This window comes from Salvelinus fontinalis, chromosome 12, assembly GCF_029448725.1.
Source record: "Salvelinus fontinalis isolate EN_2023a chromosome 12, ASM2944872v1, whole genome shotgun sequence".
In the NCBI taxonomy this organism is placed as follows: domain Eukaryota; kingdom Metazoa; phylum Chordata; class Actinopteri; order Salmoniformes; family Salmonidae; genus Salvelinus; species Salvelinus fontinalis.
Genome location: NC_074676.1, coordinates 10177165 through 10196107, shown reverse-complemented (window position 1 = coordinate 10196107; position 18943 = coordinate 10177165). Strand labels below are relative to the sequence as shown.

At 42.4% G+C, this 18943-nt stretch overlaps 1 protein-coding gene and 1 pseudogene across 5 annotated transcripts in view; both read right to left on the bottom strand.

Moving 5' to 3' along the window:
• Positions 1-3938, bottom strand: part of LOC129866766 (UPF0606 protein KIAA1549L-like) — a 40205-nt gene extending 36267 nt beyond the window's left edge. For all 5 annotated transcript variants that reach the window (XM_055939625.1, XM_055939628.1, XM_055939626.1 and 2 more), the window contains exon 1: positions 3397-3938. In XM_055939625.1, the coding sequence (XP_055795600.1) occupies positions 3397-3619 (223 nt within the window). In that variant the 5' untranslated portion in view covers positions 3620-3938. The remainder of the gene's footprint in view (positions 1-3396) is intronic.
• A 626-nt stretch (positions 3939-4564) lies between these two features.
• LOC129866765 (homeodomain-interacting protein kinase 3-like) overlaps positions 4565-18943 on the bottom strand; it is a 53434-nt pseudogene continuing 39055 nt past the window's right edge.

The following is an 18943-nucleotide window of genomic DNA, read 5'->3' as shown; positions in this document are numbered from 1 at the left end:
TGTATGTCAGGGCTGAAATGAATCAAAGCAGTTACTTTTCTGTTCCTGTTTCAGTTTCTTTGAGTTTGACCTGCTGATCTGCTCAGGTCAAAGGTGAGGCCAGCCAGACAGCCCTTCTCTGTGTTTCTCTCTTTAGTCAGTACTGAAGTCTCCCAGGCCAACACAAAGTGAGGACTGCTGCTACATAGCAGGCAGCATCTATTAAGGCCGTCACACAGCCGTCACTGTGAGCGATGACGAGAGGGCGCTCTAATACATTGTGAGTTCAGAAATGCTCAAGGAGACGGAGACATACATCCATTCTTCATTCAATCTTGAGGGACTTGGTGAAATGTTCATGCAAGTCAAGAGCATTCACTGGCTGTGATTTCTACTGAAAAATCTGTTACCTAATGTGTTGGTTTTGGGGTCAACGCTATTCCCCAAGGAAAGAAATGACAAAATACTGTGTCTATGAATATGGACAATCTCTGGGGACGTCTAAGCTTGTCAGATACAGATTACATGGCTCTCAGAATTACAGCTTTTAAAAAGGGGACACAGTAGCTGGACTTATAGCTGCTGTGCAGACTCCAAAGTACAGACATTTGGAAAACACACATATGCACACACAGTATAATATACTAACATGTATTTATGTAATAACATGTATTACCCACAAATACATTATATTGTGCATATATAATTACATCTTCTGCATCAAGGATTACACTTCATTACAACAACAAAAACACAAACTGTGTTTTCAACATACTCTCATGTTCAGAACACGATATAGAATTCCCCATAGATCGGGAAATAACTACTATACCTAATTGGGATTAGAAATCAAATTAGCCAACAAGCTCATCCCAACCACATGATTTGTAGAGGCTTGTCATGCATAATGTATTTAATGTACAAGGGAAATATCTATTTAAGATCTGACACAGTGAGAGGGGCTCTAGCGATGCATAATTAACTTTCACAGCACAGGCAATCACCCTAATGAAGCACAGCAGAGTGCATGGGGCAAGGTGCTGTACAGGCCATGTTTGAGGGGGATCTTTTCAAAAGACTAGGTATCCAAGCAACCCAACTATTAATCCAAATTGTGGGCATCTTATTATGGGGTTGAATAAGGCCAGTGTTTCCCAAACTCGGTCCTGCACGCCCCCCCCCCCCCCCGGGTGCACGGTTCGGTTTTTGCTCTAGCGCTACATAGCAGACTCAAATAACCAACTCGTCATCAAGCTTTGATTATTTGAATCCGCTGTAGAAGAAAAAACAAAACGTGCACCCAGGGGGTCCCAGGACCGAGTTTGGGAAACTCTGGTATAAGGAGCTAGCAAGCAGGACATTTTCCCGCCATCATTTGAGCTACACATTCTTCATCAAGGACACCACTGAGCAACTGGAAAGGGGTTTTATAGTCTATCTCTACCTTTTTATTTCTCATCCTCTGACATGTCAAATTGTATCATTTGAAACCTAAAAAATCGACCAAACTGTGCCATGTTGTGCCATGCTGTTTCCTATGATTGGTATCAACACATATATATATTTTTAAAGAAATCCCATTGGAGCAGCATGTATAAAAATCAGAAACACTATGAAAGAATAAATCAGCAGAATGCGAGTCCTGGTTAGCATAATTGATCAGTGCATTTGATGAAGACAGATTAAATATTATTGGGAATTCATTGCCTTGCGACCAGCAGCAGCTGTCATTATATACTCTGCAATAAATACACTGGCTTTTCATTGGATTACCACCACTAAACTAGTATTGGGTTACTGGTTGTTTCAGCAGCCTGCTCCAAGACCAGTGTGCTGCCCATTTCTCCACACCAATACTGATACAGCAGCAAGACATGACCACATCATGGACAGCCTGGTTAAAGAAATGTGAAAGGTCTAGTTGTGTGTAATGGTAGAACACTGGAAAGAAAATGGAGCACAAAATGCAGTGTTTTCTTGTGAAGAAAGGTTTATAGGCCTAGGCATGCACTGTACTGTATCTCCAAAATGCCTGTTGATGCTGTCGAGCAGTGTGAAATCCTATCTTCCATCATTTACACAAAGAAGCATTTTGTTTGCACCTACTATTCGATTCACACAGCACTTCTAATAATTTAAAATCAATCTTAAACTATTATCTAAAAGCAGACACAAATTGGAGCGTGTACTGGTTATTCAGATGCTATAGGGCAGGCTATATATTTCCCAGTCAGAAAAAAAAGCATTAGACAGATCTGTTCCCATGGCAACAAGGCACAGTGAGCTCCATGTTGACTCAAAGGAACAGCTCAACCCCCCCCCCATCCCTCAGGAAATACAGAAAAAAAACACCTCATTCTAAAAATGGTACGTGGATCTAGCCCTCCCTGGACCACAGCCAAACGCCAAATTCCAAATACCAATATTGTTTTATGAATGGAGGAATAGGGGATATTATGACAATCTGAGAGGAATTGAAAGTGTATAGGTCAGGCCCATGGCTAATTCACGAGCTGTTTTTCCTACTTGAAGGAACAACGAGATGAAAACAACTACCTATGGTTAAATTATAGGCTAATAAACACCAGGTACAAATCAGAGAGGAAAAGAAAAAACTAAACCCAATTTAGGCTAGTGGCTAGTTTTTGCTTCTTATGACAGCTTTATAAATAATGAGTATGAACGTTTCACGAGTTGTGTTCTTTTTTTCTTATATATTGTGAATAACCTCCACAAATGTTGCCAACACTGTCGATCAAGTAAGTTAGTATGGATATTATCAAAAGCGCGCTTCTGCGGCGCGCGCACGTTGCAGTATTGACTGCACACAGGCATGCAACCCCAGGCACAAAGGCCACTCCAGCGGTTATTTTACTAATTCGAAAGACAGTGTCTGGGAGGCTGCATTATAGAAAATCAACATTCATATTGATTTAGGGACGTTCAATAGCTTGAACGTGTCTGCGACAGATAACACGGCTAGTGGGACATTTAGATCATGCAAAAATAGGCGCAATGTCATCATTTACGCACAATAAACCACTACTACCCAAATTGTTTGAATATAACAAATTATCTGGATTTGTAAAGTGCCCTCCACAAAGGCTACATTGCAAGTGGCGCTTTTTTTGTTGTCTTCTAAAAACTAGATTGCTGTAATAAATCGCAATTTCCTACATCGACAAAAATAACTAGAAGGTGGCTACTATCTCCACGGTCATTATCCCCGTGTGTGAGCTGATAGTCATAATATAGGGACAGGGTACGAAGAGTTCCACCAACCTGAAGAGCAACCAATTTGGGGTACGGCTCTATAATAATACAGCCCAACATCTCAATGAAGACCAATTAGTTTGTCCAACCAAAATCAAGAAAAATATTACTCGAACAGGTTGTCATCAACCAAATAAGTCTTACCATCAGCAGCTAGGACCGACGGCATTAAAAGCAAAACCATTCCAACGGATAAAATACATTTAGTCCACATTCGATCCAGCCCCAGTGTTTTTCCGTTTTTCTGGAAACATAAGGTGGATCCCATCCCCATACCTATCCATTCAATCGAACCAAGCGCGCGAGCATTGTTTATTCCGCTGGCGATCAAATCATCGAGGCTGTTATACGCATGTTTTGAAGCCATTTGTTTATCCTTGATACATCTAACAGTCTTAATCTTGTAAAATACATTTGATCAATCCTTCACTGCGGACAATGAGCGGTTCTGCGTAAGCCCGTCTCTCCCCGAGGTTGACACAAAACGGCAGCATTGACACTTGTGTGTAATGCGTCTGTAGGGCACACTCCATGCACCGCGTCGACCTGCTAGCGCGTAATAAGCTATTCTCTGCGAAAAATTAAACATGCACCCATATCCATAGTAGTGAATTCATTCATTCTGACGAAACAAACGTCTCCCATTGAAAAAAACGAACTGATAAATCATACTACACCGTCAGAATATTTACTTTCAAACCCGTCATTTCACGCCAGTGACGCCAGTATTGACTGCTAAAAATATTTGCATTCTCAGTGAGATGACCGCTTGTGGGTATAGATGGCAAACCAAACTAATAAGTAATCAATACTAAACCAACTGGAAAACGCTAATTCTATCACCAATTTGATTTGCATGAATTAAAATGGGGCTTCAAAAGGACAGGTTGTAACCAGGGGGCAGCCAGGGCGGGCCAATGGTATCGCATACATAAGTGATGAGACATTTGAGATCTGGGTTGTGAACAGCATTGCATAAGCTACATGTCATTTAAAAAAAATTGGCCTGGTTTCAAAATGACAGCTTATATTAACATGTCTGCTATTATTTAGAACACTCCAGGCATCAGCTGAGGAACATTGTGTCATGAAAATCATAGTGATGTAGCATGCCCTATACTGTACGTGGTCAATGCAATCAAAATACAGGTAGTGCTTTTCTACTCTGCTTGCACAGGGTGGTGCTATTGGCTTCGACCCGTTTCATCTACTGTATTGTACTGCATCTGAAATTGGACAAACTGTAAAATACAAGTTAGCAAAGCAAATACCTTGTGCAAAACTGGAGTAACACAGTGACAAGCAAGATGGCTGAAGCAATATCATTTTTTTTATTCAAAGTGAATCTTGACAATAGTACACCAATTCTTAATTTGACACTCGCCAATATTCACCAGGAAAACCCGCTTTTTGTGACAAAGTACATAAGGCTTGGTCACATTGAAATCACTGAGAACTAGAGAGAAATACAACCGCAAACTGTAAAAGACATTACATCCAAAATAATAAATTGTCCCAGTCCTCATAATGTATATATATTGCACAGTGCATTTGCTACATGGCAAACTAGTGTAGCATAAAATCAAAAGCAAACAAAATCAAAGCCACAAAAACGACACATTAAACCAGTAACAGTTCCAATCAAGTCTATATGCTGTGTTGTTTAGATACCGTATATTATCCAATAAATTGAAGTGAAATACAACTTCTGCTAACAGGTGAAATTCCTGCAAAAAAGATCCAAAGCAATCAAAGTGGTAAGGATCGGAAGGTTAATACAGTAGAATACTGGACAACACAAAAGACCCTGAATGAATCATATAGGAAGTCATAAAACAATACAGTTGCAGTATATGTGACAACTTTGGACCTAATATTTACGTGGGATGTTAAAGCAAATACCAACAAGTGATTCATCAAAACTAAGGCTGCTATATGGATGTTTATCATATACACAGAATAGAATTCTCTGTAGCCATCAAAAACTAAAACAACAAAACATTTTTTTGTCAAGTCTGCAAACCAACATATGCTCAACTCCACATATACATTCACATTGTATGTAAAGCTTTGCATTTGTGCATGTCCAATAAGAGAGAAACTGCGTCTTGGGTGAAGAGTGTAAAAAAATATTCCCTGACTAAGAATAACATTGTATTTTTATATTCTGTAGAAAAGCTTTATGGATTCAGACCATATGGTTAAGGTTGCGCATTGGGGTAAAGTGATCTGAAGATAGAAGCCAGCACCCATAAGAGCTTCTCAGAGAGAAGAATGCATTGTATTTGTCAGCTCTACTATATTGGACACGAGTCCAAAAGCAGAATGCTTTCTCACTTGATGGCAAACATGTAAAACATATTTGGATTTGGAGACAGGCTGCAGAAGTCCTGAAAAAACACAAGGCTGCTTAATCCTAACATCCTGCCACTTGGATGTGTAATACTCTATTCTGTTGAGGAGCATCCACGTCTGACTCTACTGCCACCACTCTGCAGGAGAGGGGACTGCCTAGGGGTAAGGGAGCTATCACCAACAGTTATTCTCTGGATCACAAATCTGAAAAGGCACTAGGTTGTAGACAGTCAGAATGAGAAAAATGCATCCGTGTGTGTCTGGGGTTGTGGGGCTAGTGAGTAAACAATCTCAGTCCACAATGTAATGAACGACTACAAAAGGAGTAGCAAGATTTGAAAGCGAAAAAGATCAGTCATCATCCCCCTTGTTTGGATTAAAGATTTAAGAAAAATCCCACCCATATGCCTCAGTCAATCAACTATGAAAAGGTCAGAATAATCTGTAGAAAATCTGTCTCAATCCACTTTAGATACAAAAAGTGGGCTTAGAACATTTTCTTAGGCTTAAAATAAATGCCATGGGGGAAAAATCATATAGTCAAAGTCCACAGAGCACAGCAATTTCATGAAAACTGAGTGGGATTTTGCTTTATACCGAACCTGATGAGCATATTGAGAGTTCAATCAATTTGAACAAGTGCTTACCGGTGCATTTCATAACAAATAGTACGCGTGTGAAGGCCTCTCTGTAGCCCAATGTTTAGATAAGGACCAAATAGATGTGTTGCAGTAAATATATCTGCATGGTAATACAGATCTGTCAATGATAATGTGAGTAAGATGTAGGCTCTTGAGCGTGTTAACAGAATAATAACTAAAACTCAACACAAAATCGTCAACACATCAATTACTGTATGCAATGATGAACCCAACCTATAATTAATAAGATAAAATACTGATGCTATATGCGCAAACAAAAAATAAAATATAAAACCCAACAAAAGAAACGCTAAATTCCATTACTTGCAATACAGTAGATACAATCGCACTTCAAAACGTCAAAGCAAATATAGAGGCACTAACAAGTCTTAATGCCATTAAGTATACTCTATACTAAAATAAAATCCACCTCTATTATATGGTAATTAAAACTATACAAAAGTAAGAACGCAGAGTAAGAACTAAGTTAATCATTTTGATGTGGCAATCAGTACATAGCTAGCAGCTTATCTAGGATACATTCAATACATAATATCATACAACTTGCCCAAAATGCTGAAAATAAAACCTCAAACCTTTTAAAAATATATTTCATCTCGATGACTCCAGAATACTTGAGGTCAACAGAAAAAGAAAGAGTAGCTACCTTGCTTAGGATATGAATGTGTCTTTGGTGCTAAAAGAGCATTTTCATTTGAAAGTAAGGAAAAACAAAAACCTAATGCAAGCACTTAAAAACAAAATTCACACAAAAATATATTTCCTCCCTGACGGAATGTAGAAAATAAGCACTAAGCAGTTGACGACGACAAATCTTTAAAATGGAACAATGAAAGCAAATTGCACTCAACCAATACACCTTGTCAAGCACTACATAGTCCAGCAATTATACTGTAGGTTGATAGATGGGTATATCAAACACTGTATAGGTGTTCTGAAGATAATGAGATCATACTGTACTAAGAACCAACCAACTATTTGCATGTTTGTCGATAGTCAACATTATGCCTCACATCAGTATTAATCTAAGAAAAAGGCTGTAAAAAACCATAACACAGCAAACCAGCGCCTAATATCTAGATTGTACTGCAATTTCAAAAAAACAATGTCAATACTGTTAGTAAATAAGTACTAAGTGACTAGAAATTGATTATCAAATATTAAAATCATTCAAATTGTGTTTTATGTACATTAGTTCATTTGGATAAAGTCCAAACCAAATAAACATTTGCCACAGCAAAGCATGCCAGCGTCCTCTGGTAAAAGAAGCCCAACTACTCAAATATACAGTGAGGCCAAATAAGCATGACTTATTTGATTATCTGATAAGCATATCAGAGTAAAAATTATCTTCAAGTGCTGCAGTCCAGTACATTTTATATATATATACACGCGCGCGTGCGATAAGTAACATTAACAACCTCATATATTTAAGGCACTAGTAGGTGTGGGAACAAGTTACGATGCAGCAAGTCTCACAGTACACATATAAAGAGTGACATCTAAGCATCTGTCAACGACTCGACTAAGTTATTTTGCCCATGCGACGTCATGCAGCGTGTGGAACAACCTTTTCAGACCACTGACAGTATCACACTGAAAACACAGAGGACATTAGCAAACAACACAGTAACACCTTTACACCACAATAAACCAACAAACGAACGGAGACAAACTTCTGCTGTCCAAGCACTGGAGACTGGGATGGCTTAACGAGTGATGTGATTAGCACACGTGCTAGATAGAAGGCAATACAGAACAGGAAAAGGGGGGGTTGAGAAAACGACCTCTAACCCCCTCCATTTGACCCATTTCATAGAGAGAACCATTCAATCCAAATGACAAAGCAGAGCAAATGTGCAAAAACACATTAAAAGTGAGAATTTCTTAATCATTCACTGATTCATTCATTCTTTTCCATGATGTGTTTATAACTATTATATATATATTTTTTAAAGCTAACGGTTTCAATTCTTTTATCATCACCATCAACCAACATAATTTGTAAAAGTCAAAAGGGGATTCTTTATCTGTCATAACTTGAGAGATGACAGATGAAGGCCTTGGTTGTAGTTGTCACTGCTGGCTGCCTCTGCTGGCCCATGGCCCTGGGTGGCTGGTTCTCAGATGTAAGGGTACTGGTTGAGTTTGGTGGGGCTGAGGGGAAAACCTGTATAGGCGGGCGAGGCGATGTAGGAGTGTGGTGGAAAGAGGGGGTTGTACTGGCCCTGGTGGTGGATGGTGGGCGAGGGCAGCAGCCGGTGGTTGATGCCCATGGTCACCTGGTGGACAATGCCGTAGGTGGGCTGCAGGACGGGCCGCTGGGCGCAGGGCGAGGCCAGAAGGTGGGCGACGGGCGCCGAGGGAGGGTAGGAGAGTAGAGCGGCCTGGGGGTGGTGTCCCGAGTTGTGGGTGGGGCTGCTGTGGGGGAGGGTGAAAGCGTGGCCGTGCACCGTGGGAGGGATGTAAGCGTGCGGCCGCCGGTGCTGCCCATAGTTTCCGTTCCACTCCTTGTTGCAGGAGCCGTAATGCTGGACCTGAGGGTGGGCAGAGGAGAGAGAGAAACCGTTAGACACCACTACAAACTAAGTCGTTCTAGATAAGAGCACCTGCTAAATTACTCAAATGTTAACAAAGTAAAATGATGCCGGTAGAATTAGATTTGAATGTCAAAACTTGGAAGAGACCAGTAAGAAGGGGGGGACTGACCTGGCCAAAGCCCAGGGGCTGCTGCTGGAATGCGGTCATCTTCTGTTGCTGCCGGGGATGGAGAGGTGCGGAGTGGTGGTTCAGTCGTACGGGAGCACAACGCCCTTTGGACTGGCACGAGATTTCGAAGACTGCAAGAGAAATCAGAAAAGGGATCGGTAAGACTAACAGATAAAATAAGTATTTTAATATGACAGGGTAAAACAACACCAATAAGGACCCACTGGAAACGAGAGCATGCCTTGCTGAAATAAACACAGAGAGAGAAACTTCGGCAGACAGAAATAGAATTGCTCCTCCTTGCTAGTGGTAATGAAGCCCATTAGTAAGAGTATTCATCTCGGTTTCATCCGCATGGCCCACTAGAGAGGATCTCTATTTGGCACCAGGTCTGAGGCTTACGATCAGCAGATGGCACATAGATTCGATTTCAGGGCTAAGGGCGGCAGGTAGCTTAGCAGTTAAAAGAGTAGGGCCGGTAAACAACAGGTCGCTGGTTCGAATACCCAAGCCGACAAGGCGGGAAAAAATCTAGCGATTTGCCCCTGTAGCGTCCGCACATTTTAACCTACAGAATATTATGACCACTCTATGGAAAGGGGAGACTCATGGTCACAAGACTCGTCTGAAGGTAACTGGTACCAGTTTAAAATAATGTATGGAAGTATGAAGGTAGTTTTGTGCCTACCCCAAAAAAGTGGTTAAATGTGCACAAAAATATATACTGAACAAAAATCTAAGCGCAACAAAGTGTTGGTCCCATTTTTCATTAACTGAAATAAAAGATCCAGGAAAAAAAGATCCTTTCCATATGCACCAAAAGCTTCTTTCTCTCAAATTTTGTGCACAAACTTGTGTACATCCCCGTTAGTGAGCATTTCTCCTTGGCCAAGATAATCCATCCACCTGACAGGTGTGGCATATCACGAAGCTGATTAAACAGCAGGATCATTACACAGGTGCAACTTGTGCTGTGGGCAATAAGAGGCCACTCTAAAATGTGCAGTTTTTTCACACAACACAATGCCACAGATGTCTCAAGTTGAGGGAGCATGCAATTGCCACGATGACTGCAGGAATTTACATAAAATTCTACCATAAGCCGCCTCCAACGTTGTTTTAGAAGGTGGAATTTGGCAGTATATTCAGTTTTAAAGCAAATTTTCTGCAATTCCATGAATTTCGCCATGCGGTGTTGTAAAAATTTACTGTTTTCTCAATTTTCTATTATCTGACTGCGTAGCCATTATTTTAGTGATTGTTAGTTCTCAAAGATTATATTATTACAAAATATATAAGTCCATTATCTTTGACTTACCCCCCCCCCCCCAAAAAAACAAGTATTTATTTTATACTGCTTGGATGTAGGTGGCAGAAAAAAACTTGCCATTATGCACTGTATATGAAAATTCAAGAACATCTGACAGTGCAGATGGATGGTTTGAGGTTGATCATGTCTGGATTGTGGCATTACCAGTCTCTTAACTTCTCTAGGATAGGGGCAGCATTTTCACTTTTGGATAAAGTGAAAAAGTGTGAATAGCGTGCCCAATTTGAACTTCCTTCTACTAATCCCCAGAATATAAGATATGCATATTATTAGTAGATTTGGATAGAAAACACTCTGAAGTTTCTAAAACGGTTTGAATCATGTCTGTGAGTCATGTCACAGAACTTATGTAGCAGGCAAAACCCCGAGGACTAACCATTCAGAAATTTCTTATTGAATTCTAAACAAATCACCAACAGTGTCACCAGCAAAGCACCCCAAAACCATCACACCTCCTCCATGCTTCACGGTGGGACTCACACATGCAGAGATCATCCGTTCACCTACTCTGCATCTCACAAAGACACAGCGCTTGGAACCAAAAATATCACATTTGGACACATCAGGCCAAAGGACAGATTTCCACCGATCTAATGTACATTAAATCGTGTTTCTTGGCTGAAGCAAGTCTCGTCTTCTTATTGGTTTCCTTTAGTAGTGGGTTCTTTGCAGCAATTCGACCATGAAGCCCTGATTCACACAGTCTCCTCTGAACAGTTGATGTTGAGATGCGTCTGTTACTTGAACCCTGAAGCATTTATTTGGGCTGCAATTTCTGAGGCTGGTAATTCTAATGAACTTATCCTCTGCAGCAGAGGTAACTCTGGGTCTTCCATTCTTGTGGCGGTCCTCATGAGCCAGTTTCATCATAGTGCTTGATGGTTTTTTCAACTGCACTCGAAGAAACTTTCAAAGTTCTTGAAATTTTCCAGATTGACTGACCTTCATGTCTTAAAGTAATGACGGACTGTTGTTTCTCTTTGCTTATTTGAGCTGTTCTTTCCATAATATGGACTTGGTATTTTACCAAATAGGGCTATCTTCTGTATACCACCCCTACCTTGTCACAACACAAGTTATTGGCTCAAACTCATTGAGGAAAGAAATTCCATAAACTAACTTTTAACAGTTCAGAGATCAGTTTAACCAGGCCTTTGCATTACACAAAACTGAAACAAAAGATTTCTGTATAGGCCTATTCTTACTGTTATTACTGAAACAATTTTGACTTGAAATTCTCCAAATAGAAACTGACCCGTTCTGGCTGTGTGCTGGTCCATGTTGTTGTTGTTCTGCACCACCCTCATAGGGGGCACCACCATGGTTCTCACTGGGAGCTTGCTGGGCTCGTTCTCGGGGTCCATGCCACGCGTCGTCATACCCAGGGACTGATGGTTGTGGTTGCCTAGGTAGCGGCTCTCCAGGTAGGGGCTGTGGCTCTGGCTGGAGTCCGAGGCGGGGGAACCGTCTACCGTCTCGCAGCCGCTCCCATGACCATCGTCCTCAGACATGCTGAAAACAGACAAACACAATCAATAACAGAATAGCTAACAGAACAACTAAATGCCCAGGCGTGCCACTGATGATCAAGACTTTTGCCCCTCAGGCAAGTTATCAAAAGTTGTGCAGTTTGGCAGTACCTGCTGGGCCTCTTGCAGGGGGACGGGCAGGACTGCACCGAGGCAGAGGAGCTGGTGCTGAGGGTGCTGTCTGGGCTGCTGAGGGAGCACACCCTCTCCATGTTCAGAGAGCCCTTACAAGCCTCGCAGTCAGAGCCGCCTTTGCACCTGCAGGAAGAATCCTCCTCCCCATCCGTGTCACTGCTGATACTGATTACGCTGAGGGTGGGGCTGGGTAGGTCCTCGATGACCACAGACTCTCGCTGCTGGTGGGACATATCTATCCGCTCGTCCTCCACTGCCTTACAGCAGCTCACTTCTTCATGCCTTTCCTGCTGATCCTCCACAGGCCTCTCCCGATGGGACGAATCGCCGCCTCCTGTGTTACTAACACGGTCGGACATCTTTGGAGATCGGCACATTGAGATTTGGATGTCCCTGTTGCTGTGTGAGTAGTTCATGCTCCTAATAGGTAGTAGAGTAAAAGTTGTTCATCCGTACATTGACTATTGTTTATGTAAGAACAATATGACTATGATTTAGTAGTACACTCACTAAAAGGGAAAATCCACTCAAAACTATACATTTATACTTTTTTTGTTAGTCCATTATAGTCCCAAAACAGTCAAGATAAAAATATTAGACTTTCAAGAAGCAAAGTGTCAACAGCCACATTATCATGATGATGCAAAATCAATAATTTATCAAGCCAAAAACAATGAACTCGTGTCAATTCAACAGCATTGATTTGCCATGGACACTATCTAACTGGAACATAGAGGAGAAGTGGTGGGCTGAAGAACGAAATCGCACCTGTTCTGACTGGGCTGGTTCCTCTTGTTGGCGTGCGGCTGTGGCCACACCACGTGTGCAATGCCAATGTTGATTGGTTGTGGACCGGACATGGTCATTTGGTTGGTTAGAATAGGCTGCATCATGTTGGTGTAATGATTGCTGTGTTGCCGTACTTTCCTTTAAAAAGGCAAAGCAACAACATTATATACACGTTTTATCTCCACAGTACAAAGGGGCAAGTGAAGTGTTAAAAAGGTAATATCTTCTATGGTAAACTAACTCACCCCCAGTCACTGAGCCTCTGTGGTCCAGCCACAGTATCAGAAGCCATAGCGGTGGTAGGAGGAGCCACTTGCTGCCAGGCTGGTACCAGGATTTGCTGGCCTCTACTTGGCCACGGTTGCTGCAAAGAAAAAAGACAGAAATCATTAACACGCCATAAACCTTTAAGATGCGGCAAACTCCTGAACCGCCTCACTTGAAAGTGTTACCTCCGACTAGCATGAGTCAAGGACCTCAACTAAGTACAGTGTGGCATCTGACCCCTGAATACAAATATCCCCAATGTGAGCCAGTCTCACCTGTGCCATAACTCCAGGTCGCATCTGCAAAGGCTGTATGGGAGGGGCTTGGTTCACCATTGGTATCGTGTTCTCCATCCGAACTGCATATCCTGACTGGTTTGGGTTACCTACAAAAACAACAAGCATAGCCTAGTATTGGATTTGAACTTTGATCGACATGGCCACTGTAAATCCAGCATTAATATTGTATCTTTCATGAAGTGACTTGACTGTGTGCTAATTTGAGGCGATCCATACCTTGCATGGTTGGGGGGCAAAGGATGAGGGCTGGCTGAAAGGAGTCGTTACACCCAAACTGACCATTTCCAGTCTGCAGCATCCCAGGATGCATACCAGAGGGAGCAGACTGCGTCAAAGCCTGCTTGAGGGGGGGGGTTAAGTTTAATCAACTTTTCTTTTCATTATTTACTTCAGACACTGAAGTGAGAAAGACAGCAGTACCATTAAAAGGTAAATATTAATAGCAATTAATAGCAATTCAATAGCACCAATAATCCTGTAGGTGGCAATATTGGTTAAATAAGAAGTCTATTTACCACAACCATAAATGTAACATAGATTTCCAGTTTACATCCATTCAGACCATACATTAAGCTTCTTGTAATTGTGAATAGATTACCTGGGAGTGAACCGATCCCATTTTACTGAAGGCCATTGGCAGTCCAGCTGAGTTGGTTGAGGGTCTGTGGAACGGCGCTTTGTTGCGGTTGAGTGTATCGTAAGTGTTGGGACGTGATTGACAGGCATCCATGATGTGGAAACACGATTGAACACTGGAGAAAAGGGAGGAGAACGGGTGAGATGGACGATCGGGCAGAGCGCATTCATGGAACATTGCAGCCTACTTCTGATCCGTGTCCATCTGTAATCAGTTTGTAGTTAATTTCTTGGTAGAGCATGGAAGAGCTTTTGTTGGTTTGTTATGTCATTGTTTATCCCTAGGTTAGACTTACTGATTGCTGTGGGGGAAGTCAAGAAGGTGCTGCATGGTGACAAAGGGATGGTTGAGGGCATCTGAGGGAGCGAGCCTATTCTCAGCATCAATCAGCAACATGGTCTTCAGCAGGCCCACAAACTCCATCCGGTCTGCCTTCTCTGCCAGCGAGTCACTGCCCTCCATATTCAGCACCAGATTCACCTAAGGCGGCAAAACAAAACCAACATCTTTAGCTACTATGTATCAAAATACACAGGTATTCACTTGTCACACTACTGTATCATATGGTCGTTTTCACAAATCATAATTTACCTGTACGCAAATTCGTACTTTGAATGATGTGATCATCTGACACATTTAAGCAAAGTTCTGTACTCACATGTGCTATGTCATCCAGACTGCTAAAAATGTACTTCCTGGCCTCTTTGGATTTCATCCCCGTCTCAGTCTCATGCTCCTCTGTCGTCTGCAGAAACAGAAAATGTGAGGGGTCTTCAATTGTGAAAATGCATTCTCTAGAATTCTACCAAGCGTACTCAGAACTGGGTCTGTTGATGGTTTATGACAGGGGTTGGCAACAGGCGGTTCGGTTTTTAGCCAGTGAGTGATTTATTTTTTTGCAAACACACACACACAAAAAAAACACCAGTTCAGCAAAAAAATAAAAAAATACAATAAAATAAAAAAATCAGGAAATCTGTTCAAGTATTCCCACAAATAAAATACATATGTGATCGTGTCTCAATGTAATCAAATACAATACATTTTGTGGCTTAGTTGTGGCCCATTTGCAGTACTCAAAATTATTACAATTATGTTCCGGCCCCCCTACCATCTGCTATGACAAAAAAATCATCCCGCGGCTAAATCTATATTGAACAAAAATATAAAAAAACGTAACATGCAACAATTTCAAAGAGTTACAGTTCATATAAAGAAATGAGTCAATCGAAATCAAATTAATTAGGCCCTAATCTATGGAGTTCACATGACTGGAAAAACAGATACGCATCCGTTGGTCACAGGTAACATAAAAAAGGTAGGGGTGTGGATCAGAAAACCAGGCAGTATTTGTGGCATGTTGTCCCACCCCACTTTAATGGCTGGCAAAGTTGCTGGATATTGGCGGGAACTGGAACACGCTGTCATACACGTCGATCCAGAGCATCCCAAATGTGCTCAATGGGTAGCATGTCGTGAGTATGCAGGCCACGGAAGAACGAACATTTTCAGCTTCCAGGAATTGTGTACAGATCCTTGTGACACGGGGCTGTGCATTATCATGCTGAAACATGAGGTGATGGCGGCGGATGAATGGCACTGACAATGGGCCTCAAGATCTCACCACAGTATCTCTGCATTCAAATTGACTTGAATAAAATGCAATTGTGTTGATTGTCCTTAGCTTATGCCTGCCCATACCATAACCCCGCCGCCACCATGGGGCACTCTTAACAACATTGACATCAGCAAACACTCGCCAACACGATGCCATACATGGTCTGCGATTGTGAGGCCAGTTGGACGTACTGCCAAATTCTCTAAAACAACATTGGAGGCAGCTTATGGTAGAGAAATTAACATTCCATTTTAAAGCAACAGCTCTAATGGACATTCCTGCAGTCAGCATGCCAATTGCATGCTCCCTCAAAACTCTGTGGCATTGTGTTGTGTGACAAAACTGCACATTTTAGAGTGGCCTTTTATTGTCCCCAGCACAAGGTGCACCTGTGTAATGATCATGCTGCTTAATCAGCTTCTTGATATGCCACACCTGTCAGGTGGATGGATTATCTTTTCAAAGGAGAAATGCTCCATAAATTTGTGCACAACATTTGAGTGAAATAAGCTTTATGTGCGTAAGGAACATTTCTGGGACGTTTTATTTCAGCTCAGGAAACATGGGACACATCACATGTTGATGTTTATATATTTTTGTTCAGTGTAGTTGCCTAGCCCTGGTCTAGGATGCTTATGTTCAGGAATCAGAGAGTGTCAATGTTACCTTCAGTCTCCAGGCAGCATAAGGCGAGTCGGACTCCTTGCAGAAGAAGCGGGATGTCTTGGTCCCCGCGTTTAGCAGTTGCTCCCCCGGCAACACTTGCGTCTGAGATATGTAGCGAATCTGTGGAGGAGAGAGACAGAGGAAGACAATATGATTGCAGCGTTTACATCATATTCCTGCTTGTTGGACCTACTAATATACAGTTCCTTCAGAAAGTATTCATACCCCTTGACTTATTCCACATTTTGTTGTGTTACAGCCTGATTATATTGATTTTCTCACCCATCTATACACAAATTTTTTAGTTTTTTAAATTTTATTTCACCTTTATTTAACTAGGTAGGCTAGTTGAGAACAAGTTCTCATTTGCAACTGCGACCTGGCCAAGATAAAGCATAGCAGTGTGAACAGACAACAACACAGAGTTACACATGGAGTAAACAATAAACAAGTCAATAACATGGTAGAAAAAAGAGAATCTATATACAATGTGTGCAAAAGGCATGAGGTAGGCAATAAATCGAATAATTACAATTTAGCAGATTAACACTGGAGTGATAAATCATCAGATGATCATGTGCAAGAAGAGATACTGGTGTGCAAAAGAGCAGAAAAGTAAATAAATAAAAGCAGTATGGGGGTGAGGTAGGTAAATTGGGTGGGTAGTTTAGATGGACTATGTACAGCTGCAGCGATCGGTTAGCTGCTCGGATAGCAGATTTTTAAAGTTGTTGAGGGAGATAAAAGTCTCCAACTTCAGAGATTTTTGCAATTCGTTCCAGTCGCAGGCAGCAGAGAACTGGAAGGAAAGGCGTCCAAATGAGGTTTTGGCTTTAGGGATGATCAGTGAGATACACCTGCTGGAGCGCGTGCTACGGGTGGGTGTAGCCATCGTGACCAGTGAACTGAGATAAGGCGGCACTTTACCTAGCATAGCCTTGTAGATGACCTGGAGCCAGTGGGTCTGACGACGAACATGTAGCGAGGGCCAGCCGACTAGGGCATACAGGTCGCAGTGGTGGGTCGTATAAGGTGCTTTAGTAACAAAACGGATGGCACTGTGATAAACTGCATCCAGTTTGCTGAGTAGAGTATTGGAAGCTATTTTGTAGATGACATCGCCGAAGTCGAGGATCGGTATGATAGTCAGTTTTACTAGGGTAAGTTTGGCGGCGTGAGTGAAGGAGGCTTTGTTGCGGAATAGAAAGCCGACTCTAGATTTGATTTTGGATTGGAAATGTTTGATATGAGTCTGGAAGGAGAGTTTGCAGTCTAGCCAGACACCTAGGTACTTATAGATGTCCACATATTCTAGGTCGGAACCGTCCAGGGTGGTGATGCTAGTCGGGCGTGCGGGTGCAGGCAGCGAACGGTTGAAAAGCATGCATTTGGTTTTACTAGCGTTTATTAGCAGTTGGAGGCCACAGAAGGAGTGTTGTATGGCATTGAAGCTCGTTTGGAGGTTAGATAGCACAGTGTCCAGGGAAGGGCCGGAAGTATACAGAATGGTGTCGTCTGCGTAGAGGTGGATCAGGGAATCGCCCGCAGCAAGAGCAACATCATTGATGTATACAGAGAAAAGAGTCGGCCCGAGAATTGAACCCTGTGGTACCCCCATAGAGACTGCCAGAGGACCGGACAACATGCCCTCCGATTTGACACACTGAACTTTGTCTGCAAAGTAGTTGGTGAACCAGGCAAGGCAGTCATTAGAAAAACCGAAGCTATTGAGTCTGCCGATAAGAATATGGTGATTGACAGAGTCGAAAGCCTTGGCCAGGTCGATGAAGACGGCTGCACAGTAATGTCTTTTATCGATGGCGGTTATGATATCGTTTAGTACCTTGAGCGTGGCTGAGGTGCACCCGTGACCGGCTCGGAAACAGGATTGCACAGCGGAGAAGGTACGGTGGGATTCGAGATGGTCAGTGATCTGTTTGTTGACTTGGCTTTCGAAGACCTTAGCTAGGCAGGGCAGGATGGATATAGGTCTGTAACAGTTTGGGTCCAGGGTGTCTCCCCCTTTGAAGAGGGGGATGACCGCGGCAGCTTTCCAATCCTTGGGGATCTCAGATGATACGAAGGAGAGGTTGAACAGGCTGGTAATAGGGGGTGCGACAATGGCGGCGGACAGTTTCAGAAATAGGGGGTCCAGATTGTCAAGCCCAGCTGATTTGTATGGGTCCAGGTTTTCCAGCTCTTTCAGAACATCTACTATCTGGATATGGGTAAAGGAGAAGCTGGGGAGGCTTGGGCGAGTAGCAGCGGGGGGGGTGGGGCTGTTGGCCAAGGTTGGAGTCGCCAGGAGTTTTCGATTATCACGGACTTATCAGTGGTGACCGTGTTACCTATACCCCATAACAACAAAGTGAAACCATTTTCATTTTAGCTAATTTATTGAAAATGAAACTAAATGAAAATGTAATCTCATTTATACAAATATTCACACCACTTTGCTATGAAACTCCAAATTGAGCTCAGGTGCATCCAATTTCCTTTGATCATGCTCTGCCTAGAGCTGGCCGTCCGACCAAACGGGCAAGAAGGACCTTGGTCAGGGAACTGTCCAAGAACCCAATGACAGAACTACAGCGTACCTTGGCTGAGATGAGAGCTCTACTACACTATACCAATCTGGGTTTTATGAGAGAGCAGACAGATATCATAATGTAAAAGATCCTGTGGTCTGATGAGA